Genomic DNA, 15,349 nt, shown 5'->3' on the forward strand with positions numbered 1-15,349 from the left:
CGAGGAAAACACATCAAATTTGCAATTAACGCCGGCCACAGTCTTTTGTTTTGCTTTTGTTTTTGTTAAATGGCGTCAATAATGTTTTCCCTGATTGATGGATTGAAGAAGTGATTTTGCTTAGATAAAGCCCAGCGCTGTCATCCATTTTTTTTCAGCACTTTCCTTCCAGAAAAGAGCCTGAAAGGAGCCCGTTTGGGAACAGGTGTAGTCGACAGACGCCATTTTGACGGCAGCGTAAAACGCAGGTGTCCCGTTTTCATGGCCATCCTGGGGATTTTACTCCTAAAAAAAACAGGCTGCTGCTTGAAATAAAACTTTACATGGCCCCCAAATTACTTTTTTCTTTAATTGCACAACGACATATTGGTAAATAAATAAATCTATGGGTGGTTCATCCATCAAAAAATATGTTTTTTTAATATTATTTTGATGCAGCTACTCTTACGGCACCCCGCAAGTTTCTTGACTAATGTTTTGGTGAACATTGGGATGCTTTGACCTCGTCTCCATGGAGACAAGTTGCTACGATACTTTGACATTGACTATTAGGCTCAGTTTAGCTAAGCTAAGCTAACCTTTACCAATGTTGGTGTATTTTCCTATTTTGTAGTTGTGCTGTGTCTACACGATTCATAAACTTTTGTGGAAGGAACTCGAGCATCGTACGATATCAATGGGCCAAAAAAATTGTCTCGTTTCCTTTTAAATGTTTTTTTAACCGTGCGATTAATGTACTTGTGGCATATCGGCCGCCCCAGGCCTTCCACGCAACTTTGCCGCATCCCCGAATGCCCCCCCCCCCCCCCCCCCCCAACGAGGCTGCCATTTTATTTTTTAATCCCAAATGAAATCTCCAAGGTGACCATGAGAAGCGCTACTTAATCCCGAATGTCTTCCCGGCCATGCATAATGCGGGGCCACGCCTAAAGCGCTTTTATTTTCTAATTTATATTGATCGATGGCCCGTAGTTTGTCTTGAAGGTGAAGCCACGGAAAAGGTGTCCACCGCTTTTTCTTTTTTTTATTTCAATTGACGGCGGGCCTCCGGGGAAGGTGCGGGGTGACGCGCAAGTGGCGGCGGCGGCCCCCCGGTCCTGGGGCCGTAATTATCGCGGCGCATTAAGGCCTCTCAAGATGCACGCGTGCAAAGTCAGGAATAACGAGAGCGGAATCGAGTTAGCGGCAAACGCCGGGCGCCTTAATTACATTCTGAAGGGTATTTAATGCGCCCACCACGCCGTGGAAAAGCGGCAGAGGCGGCAGGGGCGGCTTTGTACGCCGCTCGCCGTAAGATCTCATTAAAAGCCGGCGGCTCAAACCTAAGAGAAAAGGCCACGTCCGATGGCGGCCGGACCGCCACTCGCCGCCACCCTTTGGCCTCCCGGGTGAAAATGTCAAAAAAAGGAGAGGTCTGACGGACGAGAGACGTGGGCATTTCCGAGCGGGGAACGTTAGGGCCCGAAGGCGCCTCGTAAATCTCCCGGCCTCCCTCCCTCCTTCCCTCCCTCCCGCTCGCTCGCTGTTGGCTATTACGCTAGCTGGCGGCTGCAATTATTTCCCTCTTGTGACAAACAACGCGCGCCGGGGTGACTAAGGCATCCCGCCGAGGAGTGCCTTGACAAAGAATAACGTCGCGGGGAAAAAGTGGCCTTTCTACGTGCATTTTACGTACCGTCCGTTTTCAACAAAGTGGGGAAAGAATGCGTTTTCAAACTACAGGAACTTAAGCCAGCCATATTTAATATTTTTACCATCTGTAGCGCCGCAAAAAAAAGTTTCTACGTCCCTAATGCAGATGTAAATCGTCCAGTCTGTCAGAATAAACTATTTAATGATATAAATTTGGATTTGGTGTTTATCTAAGATGTTAATTCCATGTTTGGCATGGGCGAAAAAGCTAACGTTAGCAAGAAGAAATGCCTGGCAAGCGAATGAATAGTTTCAGACAAGAGTTAATCTTGTGTTATCTGTCATAGTAAATAGTTACGCTAACATTAGCAAAAAAAAAAATGTCCACTCTCTCTGGAAGCTAGCATAGGTAGCTGTATTAGTGTGTGCGACATAGCTACTGACATGCCCATGAAATGCTAACATTAGCAAAACAAACTAGCATATTCAGCTGTATTAGCTTATACGACGTAGCTACCGGGTGTTTACATTGTTGTTTTTGTGGGTTTTGGGACTAGTAAGCGGTCTTGGTGGGAGAAAAAGGAGAAGATTCTCCCACTTTAGTAGCTCGCGGGCCGTTTACGGCCAGGCTGGAAAGTCACCTGGCGGGGAAACGCCGCCGGTCTCTTTTAGCGTGGCGGGCATCTATGGGGAATAAAAGGGGGGTTGCCCGAGGCAGCTCCCCAATCTCATGGCGCCTTCTTCACATTTAAGAGCGCGTCACCTTCATGGGCGCCTCTGGCGAGGATACCGACTCAACTTTTATTTCCTCCTCCTGAGACAAATGTCAAGTATTCGGGTTTAGCGGCGGGTGGGGGGCGCAAGGGGGGCTGGCGTTGGAGGAATGCGCTGTTGCCACCTGTCTAGCGCCAGTGGCGCGGCGACAGCCAGATAAATGCGCAACAACAACGCGGCCGGTTAGCGCCGGGGGCGGCCGCCGGTGGAAGCGCGGGGGGATTTTAATCATCTCCTCTCCCCGGGAATGACACTGCCGCCGCACGGGCTAACAAAGATAGAGAGCGAAAGAAGGAAGAATGGGGGGCGCGTGGCATGGGGGGGGATTGGTGATGGCACCCGGCAGACAAACAACAAGCTCGACAATGTCGGCCAGTGGATTAGCGCCCACGCTAGGTGACGACCACGCCAGCCGGCGGGCGGCGACGCCGTCGACTCTTATCGCGCCGATTGGTGACACGGACCGAGATTTACTTAATTAGTCGGTCACCGGCGGCGCTCGGATGGCTATCGCTGTCCGTCAATTCCTTTTCAGAGTGGGCTACAAAATGGAAGCTTTGCTCCGTTCGGGCCATTTTTTGGAGGTGTGTGCTGGCGGCTAACGGGTTAAATTTTCACGCGGAGCTAGAAATGGCGCCGACGTTTCAATTTGGCTTGGAGGACTCCCGGGATGGGAACGCAAAAGTGCCGTTTTTAAACCAAAATGTCAGACTTCCTTAGGAAAATGCTAACACGCACCTGGAGTAAAAAAAAAAAACGTACCTGTCTTGGGCTCCACGGAGAAGTACGGCTGCCCGTGTACGATGCTGTAGACCACCCTGGCGCTGTTCCCGTACGTGGGGTCGTCGGCGTCCGTGGCCGCCACTTGCACCACCATGGTCCCTGCGGAGAGAAGGGGGGGGTCTCGGTTAGTTAGTTAGACAGCACATCTTGACGACAACGGCATGGGATTGTCGGGAGGCGGGGCTCTACTCGAAAAAGCTCCCCTGGCACGACCCGGGTAAAACGGCGGCGACTCTGTTGACAAGCTGGAGTGGGACTTTAACTTTGGATTCCCGTGTTTCCGTTGGCGACCATTGGCGGCCCCAAAGGCGCCAGCCAGATGGAGAGTGCGACCCATCTGTCCGTGTTAACGAGGAGCTGAGCCTTGTTTGTTCGGGGTGTTCCGCCGCGTTTTGGCGAAGGCGGACAAACAATTCCAGGACGCGCCTCGCTGGGTCATAGCGCCGCCTGTCACTGTGCCACAAAATGAAGCTTTGGATGTTAGCTTTTGGAATGGGGATTGGGTTTGTTTGACTCAGACGCTCAAATGTGGGAGAATCAAATCTGCTTCGGGGGCTTCCAACAAGGCCTGTGTTGTTTTCACGGCGGGATTTTTGGGCCGGTTGCCTTTCAACTTGGTTCAGAGTTACAAAATTGGCACAACAAGTCAAATTAGGGCAAAAAAATGTGTTTTGAACAGGCCAAGTGTCCAAAAAAGGGTGTCAAAACAAGAATATCCAAATAAAGCTCCAAAACGCGGGTATTCTTTAAATCAGGGGGGATAATCTGTGCTCTTAAACAAGGCTCTTAAGGGGTTCAAGGCCTAGCTTGTAGCCTGCGTTTCAAGTGGAAAAATTCAACCAATCACAGTGTTTTTATGAATTTGCAGGAAAAAGATGCCATTTTCAGGGACATTTTGCGCGCCGCTCTTTCATGTCATTGAGTGAAATAACCTTGAAAAGCAGGAAAAAAAAGAAGAAGCGCCCATCATTTTCCAGCTGCTTTTCCGCAAGAGGGCGGCCCGATATTTCACTTTAACGACGCGGCGATCCCGGCGCGCGTTTATGTGACGGCGGCCCGCCGGAAAAAAAAAAAAAAAAAAAAGCTTGCCGCCTTTCGGGAAGCCGGAGAGAGAAAAAAAATGGCCTCTCTGACGTCAGCCCTGTTTTACGGGCTTTTACGGAATGAAATGATCACGGAAATTGAAGATTAGAGGCGTCCGTGCGCCTCGTAAAGCGGAATTAACAGGCTTTGCCACCCTCCCCGGGACGTGGCACGGGTGGGCGGGGCAACAAGGACACCTGGATTATATCATGGCCTCTTAGTCATGACACTTTATATTACACCCGCTTCAAAGCGCCAAGGTCAAAGGAGGAGACGCACGAGTGGAAATCTCGGCCTAAGCTAGCGGCTAGGCTACATTTTGCGCTCCCAGGGACCACCCTCACGGCGCTTGACTTGCCTTGTAAAATTAAAAAAGGCTTCCTCTTTATTTTGCCATTAAAATAAAAAGGTGGCGCGGTGGAAAAGTGGTTTGTAGGTGGGGCTCGCAGGTCTGGGGTCCTGGGTTCGAACCCAGTTTGGTCATTCTCCCTGGGATCGTGTGGATTTTTTTCCAGGTACCCTGGTTTCCTCCAACATCCCAAAAGAAACATGCATTAAAATGACAAGGTGGCGCGGTGGACTAGTGGTTTGCTGGTGGGTCTCGCAGGTCTGGGGTCCTGGGTTCGAACCCAGCTTGGTTGTTTTCCCTGGGATTGTGTGGGGGGTTTTCCAGGTACTCTGGTTTCCTCCAACATCCCCCCCAAAAAAACATTGGCTGGGATAAGCGGTACAGAAAATGAATGAATGATTTGGGCCGGAGAGCGCCGCAGGGCCCGGATGGCGTCCTCTCCGTCGCAACGCATTTGTCTCCACCGGACGTGGCGGTCGTCGGAAACGCCGACTCGCAAAGAAAGCGCACCCGCGGCGCTACCGACGTCGGCGTTTTAGCTCAAGTACGGACGGGGTAAAAAAATAAATGGGATGATATTTACCCAGAGGGGACATCTCGGGCACTCCGGCAAAGTAGGGTCCGTCCAGGAACTTGGGTTCGTTATCATTGATGTCCTGGACTTTGACCACGAATTGTGACCGCGGCTCCACCGGCAGGTTGCTCAGCCGGTCCACGGCTTGGGCCTGGAGCGTGTAGTAGGCCTGGGCTTCCCGATCCAGCCGCTTGGTGGCGTGGATGTCGCCCGTGTTCTCGTCGATGGTGAAGATGGAGGCGGCGCCCTCGCCCGAAAGCACGTATTTCACCTTGCCGTCGCCTTTGTCCACGTCCGAGTGAAGCTGAAGTGGCAAAAATGGGGGAAAAAAATGTTAAAGGAGTGCTTTCATGGTTGAATTTTGACTTTTTTATATCGTCTCAATGCAGATTTTTTTTCATAAAGTGAATTCTGCCATTGGATGACGGCAATGTAGAAAAGAGGGCCATTCCGGTTTGTCCAGCATAAGTGCTAAATGGATTGCACTTTTCTACCTTCGCACCCCAAAATAATGGAAGACTGCGGCGGCAGTCGCTTTTATTTGAAAAAAACGAGACGCCAGGGGTGTAAAAAAAATGGAAATAGCGTCAAAGAAGCACAAAAACGTGTTCAGTCTGCCTTTACATTACAAAAAAAATGGACTATGAGCTCCACAAATACGTCATCGCCCCTTTTTCGGATGAAAATGAACAATAGCCTTGGTTCCAATAACAGTGGCCGCCTTTTAATTAGCTGTATACGTGGCAACGTTGGGGGGGAGGCGGCTTGTGTAAACATTTTCTTGGCGTTAGCGGCGGATTATTGTGGAAAGCCCGCGTTCAGGCCACGGGAAAATGTCAACACGTTGTTAAGCGCCACGCCGCCGGTTTGAGGCGCCGCCGCCGCTCAATATTAAATTACGGCAAAAGAGCAACACGCCGTTACCACGCCGTAGTTTTCCATTAATGGAATCCGTCACGGGCGGGAGGGGGGGTGCCGTAGCCGGTGCCGGTCGCCATTGTCGCCCAGGGTTTACTCAAAGCAAACATTTCATCTCGCCGGCCGTAAATGCCGACGTCGGGGCAACCGTAACGCGCGTCCCCAGGGTCTCCACTATGGTCTGAGTCATAGTGGTGGGGGTGCCGGATCTGGAGCGACGCCAGGATTAAAAGCGCATTGTCTCCGGTATTAAAGCTGAAATGGACGGGAGTCTTTTTTAATTTCTTGCGGTGGCAGAAGGCGGAATGTCAAGGCAAGGTTGCGCCATCCATGGAAATGGAAAAAAATCCCTTTTAAGCAAATCCCCTTTCAAATGTCACAACGCTGCCATTTTCAGCCCCTTGCCGTTCTCAAACTTACTTTTATACGACTTTTCAACCAATAAAATTAGAGCAAAGACTCGCCGTATCGTCTTATTTGGGGGAATTTAAATGAAGGAGGAAATGTCACCTGGCCATTAGGGGCCATCTTTTAATTTAAAAAGCTTTTAAAACATTTTTTTTTAAATGTATTCTGTAATTGCATGTATTTATCCTAAAGGCATATGGATTGATTCTTATTGATGTGTTGACTTATTCATGTTGACTATTTATTTACGTTGCTGGCTAATGATGTTAGCTACCTTTTTATTTATTTACTTATTGATTGGTTATTTAGTTATTATTTATCACTATTATTGGATTTTTTCTAAATTGTGCACTTTAATGGCAAAGCTTTGAATCTCATATTTGTATAATGACAATAAATGCAAACATGGCCATGAGCATTGAAAAATGGCAAAGTGGGGTAAAAAAATAATTATTATTTAATTTTACTTCAATATGGAGTCCTAGTAGCAAGACTGTCATATGAATAACGTGAATTATCACATTTTTATCAACTTAAAATAAAAATAATTTTAAAAAATACGTTAGATTATTGCACAGCAGTGAATTAGTGAAGTCGCGATAATCGAGGGATTACTGTAATCTTACAAATGACGCACAATTGACTTTGTCGGGGGCCATATTGGAGTTTTCAATACATTTTTTTAGTTCCCCTGTTGCTTTTTGCGCCACCCCCCGGCCCCCCCGATCCACCCACCCACCCACCCACTCATCCACGGCATCAATGGACCTAATCAAAGTGGCAATCAGGGCAAGCTATTGTATTTCTTTCTTTATATTTTCGGCGAGTATGCGACCCTCATCACATAGATGCACATGAATGGGGGGGACAGGAATAGACCTCCCTTTCAAATCATCTGCAAGGAGCAAAATCAAAGCTCCTTTGTCCACAAAAAGACCACTCGGATGCAAAAACGCGCGCCAGTGTTTTCGTTTTTTTTTTGTTTGTTTGTTTTTTTTTTATCCCTCGCCTGGTGCCCCCCCTCCCGGCTGCCGCCACCGTTTGACGGACGCGTCTAAATAAAAATGAACAATGGCGGGCGGGCGAAACGCTTCATATTCTCATCGTCAAGTGTCATCACGGGCGCCACGGCGACGGCGAAGAGGGCTATGTTTTTGTTGTTGTTGTTTTTTCTTTTGTTTGAGCGAGGCGGCGGCGGTGGCGGCGCTGCGGGAAAACCCGGGCCATGCGGCAAATTCGGGAGTTCGGAGAGCAATTTGACAAAATGTCCGTCCTGATTGGGGTCGCCGGGTCAGACTGTGAGGAATTCACATGCATTTTCCATAAAATGTAAAAAGAAAGGGGTAAAAGTTTAGTGCTAGCACGTCAAGGCTAAGTTTAGCTTTGCTAAATCTCAGCAATGATTGATGTCATGTCTTTTTAAAAAGGCCACAACTTTAGTTTATTTGTATATGTATTTATTTATAATTATATTAACTTAATTATTATCTATTGATGTCTAAAATGTCTTTTTCTGTGTCTGTATTCTCACCCACTTGCTACCGTGACAACCAAATTTCCCCAATACAGGATGAATAAAGTGATCTAATCTAATCTAATATACCTGGGAGCAGTTGGCATCTACATAATGGGAACCTCTGGTTTAAAGCCACGCCCTCATATGTTAACCTGAATAGCAGGTGAGCCCTATCTAAATAATGATGTACCTTTAGCTATAGCTAGCTTTTAGTCACGGATTTCACAGCGCGGCGGTTGTCGTCCCCAAACGAACGCCACGGGAAGCCATACATCACCTCAGCGTGATTCAGAAAGCCGGCCAAAAAAAGAAGGTTGGGGAAAAAAGTCCCGATCAGGCGCTAATGCACGGCTAAGAGTCGGATGATTTGTGAGAAGGCGCATTAACAAATGGCAGCCCAGAACAGAAAGAAGACATAAAGCTGATTGTCCATGCAAGGCACAATTGGCGTCCTCCCTTTTAGCTTTGGGAAGAAGAAGAAGAAGAAGAAAAAGTAGCGCTGGCTATAAATATCCACCTTGCTTTCCAAAGGGCCACATATTTCCACCTCTGATTCGGGCTCATAAAAGAGTTACAACCTTGCCGCACACACACAAAAACAGATTCTATGTCTCACACTCACACGGGCTGATAGCAAATAATAAGATTTGTCGGAGGGACTCGCTCGGGTGGGGGACTCGGAGGGGGTCAAGGTAGCCATTTGACACGTGGGACTCTTCGTTCGTCTGCCAAAATAACAATTTACTAGTACAGCGCTCTTATTCCAACACCGAGAACAAAGAAAAATGTCATATCGCACAATGGGAATTCGGTTTTTGAGATATTGGACTTCATTAACTTTGGGGAATTCGGCTTGATTGGTTATTGCGCAAAGTACAAATTAAAGATGGAGCTTGGCTTTTTTTCAACTTGAAAACTTCGGATTTATTTTGAGTTTGAGGGGGGGTCCTGTGGGAGGGCTCAAAACGTCACTAGCTTTGGTGAGGATGTAAAATAAGATTGCTGATCATTGATATTAAGTATATTAGATACTAATATTTCAACGACAAATATCTACCTGTCTGGGAAAATTTAACGTTTTTAGGGATCCACTCAAGCTCATCGCGCAATAAAGACCAGGAGAGTGGGTTTCATCTATGCAGAGGTAAAACATTACATCAATTATTACCAGGTATTTTTAATCTTATGTACGTCCTTGCCTAAAAGTCATTGGTTGACGCTTTTTTGGAGTGCGGAAAAAGTCCAGGAAGGAAGGAGGATGCTCCCTGGCTATCGATGGAACGGAATCCTCGCCGGGATGACAGCGCCGGTGATTTGTGGGCGATTTTACGAGCGGCGGCCGGTCGGGCGAGAAGAGAAAGAAGAAGAGGAACTTTCTAGCACGACGAAGGTGAGCCGTCAAGGTGATCCTCGCAAAAAAAACCCACTTTGCCAAATCCCATTTTCCGGCCACATGATGAAAAAGTGCGGGGGACTCCCTCCGTCTTTTCTCCCCCCGCCTCCGCCCACGCATTTTTTCTCCCCCGTCCAATTTGCAGGGATAGTCGAAAGCGACGCTTGGTGGCCTTTTTAAAAAGCCCGACGTTCTCCATCCGTCTTGCGGGCCGCGTGGCATTGTCTGGAAAGCCGCAAAAAACCTCCAACGCCACGTCCTCAAAAGGCGCTCTTGGGCCAGTAAAATGAGGAAGGTTTGCCGTCCCTCCGTGTCGCGCCATCCATCATCCCTTTTATGCGGAGACCTAATTATATGGGCCCGCGTGACGGTACCATTCATCCCGAAGAGGTTTTTTTAAAAGCGCGGCGGCTTTGACAGTCGACGGGAGCCAGCGACACCCGTGCAGATGGTTCGGGGTCAACGAGATGGCGCGGGGGGTCGCGGTGCACTCATAACACTAATTAGTCGCGATAATTAAACTCGCGAGCCGACGCCGCGCGCTGGGAGGCTGTGGGGGGGGGGGGGGGGGGGTCGCTTTCCCTTCCGCCATTCGCGCTAATCAAAAGGGGGGCGCTTTAAGGCTTTTGGAAGGCTCTCAAACGCAGTTAGGTGGAAGATAAATTACAAGTGGAGATGGAGAGTGGAGCTCGTCAAGAACAAAAGACGGACGATTCAATTGAAGACAGAAAAAGTGAAAAACGGGCTGAAAAAAACCTTGAAAATGCTGAAACTTTTGCCATTTTTGAGGGTCTTCAAACTACTTCTGTCCTGTTTTCGAACCGCCACACTAAAAAGCAGCGCTCCAAACAGCACTATTAACCCCCCCCCTAAGGCCTAATTACTCAAATACGGCGTCCAGTCGGGCGTAAAGCTCCGAGTATGATGGCCAGATATAAAAGTCAAGTGTCCAGCCGCCGTTTGCCAGCCGCCAGCACTCAAACACCAGCAGACATTTTAGCCCTGAAGGTGCAATCAAATTCAAGTGTGTGGACTCAAGCGTCTTTTTTTTTCTTTATACACGTGTGGTCCGTCCTAAACGAGAGCCCGGTCATTTTTAGCTTTTTTTAAATATATTTTTAGATTTTACTAAATATTTTTTGACCTAAAAACTGACAAAAATGATTGAAAAAAATGACAATGATTGATTTGATGATTGACCACCCCTCTTTAGTCGCTTAAGATCATTCCTTTGTACGTTCTTTTTTCCATTTTAATTTTGTGGGAGGAACACTAGTGGTTATTTGTTTGGAATGGATTGGACATCTCTCCCCCAAAAAGAGCTAAATTCTGTCCAATCTAAAGTCCCTTTGTTGGTCCTTGCGCGTCTTATCGAACCAGGGAAACATTTGACCTCCCACTTTTTTCTCGTGGTGTCTTTTCGCCCAGAAAATCTTGGCTTTTGGGTTTAAAAGTAATTAACCACCAACGAACCCGTCGTCCTTCCCGCCGGCTTTTGTTTATTTCATTCTCACCGACGGACTTTTCTCAGAAAACACCGTTTTTTATCGGCCTTGAATCGTCTCGGGGTCGGAGGGCGGGGCTAAGATAGCCCGTGCTTGGAGCGGCGTTCTACAAAAAAAGGAAAGGCCACGTCTCCGTGGCGCCGCGTGTAAATATTATGGCGGCCGCGGGGAGACGTTACCCACTGTTTACCGCTTGTGGAACTTTTGGGATGGCCAGTATGGACGGAGACCCCCCCCCTCCCCCATCAAAAGTATTATTAAAAAAAAAAGAAAAAAATGTTTACCCATGTTTGGAACCTGACATTTATCGAAAGTGGCCTTTAGTAAAAGTCAAAGTCGAAGCGTGGAGAGCTTTTCTGATGAGGCCGGCCGGCCCCGTGATGACGTTTCCGTCCTCCTCTGTCCTCTTCCGTCCTCTTCGGGGCCAGCGAGAGACACGGCGGCGTTTAATAGAGCAATATATCTGGCGCCATCAGCTCCCAGTCCAATCACATTGAAAATGAGCTCGGCCTTGGATTTAAGACGACCAGTCCCTCGCAAGATGGACGCTCTTTGCCTATCATTTTTTTGCGGTTTGGGGGGGGGTAGGCTAATAGACCGCGGGGACGCATTTGGACGGGACGCTTAACGTGGAAAGATGGCGCACACAAGTTGTTTTTCGCATTTAAAATAAAAGGAAAAATCTGGGAAAATATCGGGATTATCCATCAAGAATGACTCGGCAAAATAACGTTTTTTTTGGGCTAATAACGTTTTGCGAAAAGTCGCGTTATATTTTTCAAGTGTCAAAATCTCAAATGGCCAATCTAATAAAGGACTATTCATTTTTTGGCATGAAATTTCATAGCTATTAAAGAGGAAAAAAACAATTATGATAATGAAGCTATTATGCGTTTTTAAAAAAAGGGATTTTGGATCAAGTGAAGCAATTCTTCAGAAAAATTGATTAAATAGTGGTAGCATTTAGCATTTTTGCGCATTTCCCAAAACTTTTTGGTCTGTTTTGCCAAAATATGAATGAAAACCAATGCGTAATAGCCAAAATATGGTCAAAGCCATAAAGGAATGTCTTTTTTTTTTTGGCATGAAAGTTGAATTTCACGTTTTGTGCGCCAGGGAGGAAGAAAACAATTATGATAATGAAGCTATTATGCATAAAAAAAAAAGATGATGATGAATATATTCCAAGAGAAATGAGCATGTAATATTCAAGCCCGAGGGCGCGCTCTGCTAAGAAGGGGGCGCCGTGTCCGCGCCTGGGTTAGCGTCGTCGCCGTCTTTGTAGCAGACTGTTGCTGTTACACACCATTTACAGTAACAGCTCATATGCTTCTTTTTTATGGGTACTTATTTTGGATTTACTTAACATATTCTCCACCGCTGACGGCAATAGGCGTCCAATCCCTTTGAACTGGGACATACGGCGACCGCTCAAACACGTTTGTGGTGGTGATGACATTTGTTTTAAATGGTAAAATAATGATTTTCTTCAAAAAAATGGAGTTTCACAATTTATTTTTAATGAATTTCTACTTGCTATGTGTATTTTGTTAGCTTAGCCTTACCACATTTTTTGTTAAATAAGTCTTTCTCTGATAAATCTCTTTTTTTAAAATGTTACAATTTTAATGTTATTTTTAATTTGATTAGCTTTAGGGCAGTTAGCATTATAATCATGAATCCTACCTGCAATCTATACGTCTATGGACCCTAGCTTATTATTTTTTTAGCTTTACAGTGGTCATTTTAGCTAGCACGTAGCGTTTGGATGGCTAGCAAGTTTATTTGACGACTTTAAATCTTAGCCTCCTCCTCTAATGACAATAAAGACCCTGAATTCAATGATTTATCGCCTAAAAATCCCTCACTCCGACACGCCAAATCCTACACGAGCAGATTGCTTAAACACACCAACTGCAACTCTGTCTCTTTCTCTCTCTCGAAATCTCAAAGCCAAGCACTTGAATTCCCGGCCTGGATTTCAACACTTGCGCCAGCCATTTTTTTTTCTTTCCGTCCCTAACACCAGCAGCGGCGGCGAGCGCCATCCGAGGGGATTACAAACATCTCCGCCACTTCAAACAATGAAACGCCTTATTAAACAGCAACATGACAGGGCCACTGGGACACGCACACACACACACACACCCACTTTACACGTACACACACACAATATTGCAGTTTGAGTTACAGTCGCGAACTAAGCCAATAAGCCAGCGCTTCGAGTCATCTGGGCGCCGCGGCGTAATTCAACGCGCCCTACTCGTGTCCGCCATTGAAACCCCGCCCCCCACCCCATCGCGTCTCTGGGTTGCTAATTGAGCGGCGTAGTGGAGGCGGCGTCAAAGTCATTTGGAATGAGATGCGCTGGCTAGCTCTCAGTCAAGGGAACATCATTTGTCTGGAAATCAACGGATGTCGCGGGAGCGTTTTATTATTGGCCCGCCGACAAGCCTATTTGCTCCCAAATGGAGCCTTGCTTGCCACAAAGCGTATGGCGACGTCACTTTTTTTTTCCCTAGCCGGGTGGAAAATAATAAGGCTAATGACAAAAAAGACAGAATATCGCTCTACCGTAGGAAGAATTTTGAGTATTTCAAAATAAAAGAACGCCAAGGGACGATTCGGAGAAATCCATAATTCCGATACAATCGCTATTACATATCCTAACGTCTTGTTCATTTCGCATAACAGCTAGCATAGCCTTTTCTAACGGTTACGTTGTCGTATTAAATTGTCGTACAATTTTGAGGTAGGGCTCCCTCTAGTGGCACTCGATGAATTCAATCGTGCATTTCAACATGTTTAGATGACTGGTTTAACTGGATACTGAAAAAAAAGTTTCCCCTCCAAGATAAGCCATGTAAAAGTGTCCAAGTTTGATTAAAAAGAATAAGGCGCCGCAAGGGCCACTTTTAATATTATTATTAATATAAATCATGATTTTTTTTCTCCCCCCCATTTTCACTGAAGCATTCAGGCACGCTGGTGATGAATGGCTGGCTCATCGGATCGTTACACTTGCATTAAATCGGCGCTCGTGATCGGGCATAACTAGCGGCAAAGCGCTATTTTGCTTCGTTTATGACAAATACTCGACCATGTCTACTCCATGTACGAATATGTTTCGATATACGTAACGTCGGCCGGTGTTTATAGTAACAAGCCAGCTAGAATTAGCCATGCTATTAGCCAATCCACGACGCGGGTCGAAAGTATACGAGACCAAACTTTGGGTTGATCAAATAAATCATTTCCAGCAAAGGGCTGGAAATCAAGTCCACTTGAAGCCCGGACCGCCGCACCACTCCATGAATCTTTCAAGAGGCGCAACCTGATATGGAAATCAGACAGCGCCGCCCGCCGCCGCGTTGTTCGTCGACGTTCAAAGTCGGCGGGCTCGTCCGTCGCACGTCGCGCCGACAAAGAACAGGTGGATGAACGTCCCCGACACATGTAGGTCATTCCCACATTTCCCGGTGGGAATGAAACCCGTTTAAGGATTAGAGGCCGCCATTCACCGCCATTCCATTTAATTACGACGGAAGGTGGTCGACCGGCGCCTTGGCTTTTAGTGTATTAGCTTCTCCTCCGGCGGACGGCGGCTACGCTATCGTGCGTCCGAGCTGCGCCAAAATTCGGACTTGTTTACACACGCAGATTAGCTCAAATCGTTGATAAATACATGGATTAGAAGAACTGGATTAAAAGTCCTGAATATTCAGTTTTTTCATTGATCTAAAACAATGTTTATTTAAGCTTTTTTATCTATTTTTAGATTAAACAAAATGATTTTTTAACTAAAAACAGAAAAAATTGTTTAAAAATGACAAGTATTGATTTAAAAAGGGGAAAATCAGGAAATATAACATACATCTATACAATTCATTATAATTTGATCCTAAAACAGAAAGTTGATTGACTTACTCGGACCGCGCAAAATGATGCGGCGGGCCAGATTTGGCCCCCGGGCCGCCACTTGGACACCCGTGGTCTAAACTATTATATTGCGAGCGCAATTTTGCTCCGATCGCAACTTCAATTTGTCACAAGCGTCACCCGTAAAAGAAGTTGGACTTTCCCAGCTCGTTAGCGTTGATTGCGCCGCCTTCCTCCGCCATTTGATGCGCCAAACTTGACGAGGCCATGATTGCCAGGGAATCAAACGGATTTGGAATCAGACTAGTCGAGACAAAAGGAGGCCACAAATGAGCTCCAAAACGCGCCGGCGGGCTCATTGGCTTAATAAAAGAGCCGGCGTCCATCATAACGTCCGCCTCCCGAGTGCTCGTAAATCACTAATACGCGGCGTCCTAAAATGGCCGATTGCCAAAAGTGGAGAGCCGTAAATTTGCCGGGCGCGGGCGGCGATAAAATTCACTAAATACCTCGGAATAAAAGTTCCTTGATGTAA

At 46.8% G+C, this 15,349-nt stretch overlaps 1 protein-coding gene across 2 annotated transcripts in view; it reads right to left on the minus strand.

Moving 5' to 3' along the window:
- The window catches only part of LOC144209366 (cadherin-7-like), a 63,725-nt gene that overhangs the window by 16,045 nt on the left and 32,331 nt on the right, over nucleotides 1-15,349 (minus strand). For both annotated transcript variants that reach the window (XR_013329101.1, XM_077735626.1), the window contains exons 7-8: nucleotides 5,205-5,499; nucleotides 3,169-3,288 (exon numbers count right to left, since the gene is read on the minus strand). Coding sequence is in view for 1 of the 2 variants with exons in the window: in XM_077735626.1 (XP_077591752.1) it covers nucleotides 3,169-3,288; nucleotides 5,205-5,499 (415 nt within the window). In the remaining variant the exon portion in view is untranslated. The remainder of the gene's footprint in view (nucleotides 1-3,168; nucleotides 3,289-5,204; nucleotides 5,500-15,349) is intronic.

This window comes from Stigmatopora nigra, chromosome 16, assembly GCF_051989575.1.
Source record: "Stigmatopora nigra isolate UIUO_SnigA chromosome 16, RoL_Snig_1.1, whole genome shotgun sequence".
Lineage (NCBI taxonomy): Eukaryota > Metazoa > Chordata > Actinopteri > Syngnathiformes > Syngnathidae > Stigmatopora > Stigmatopora nigra.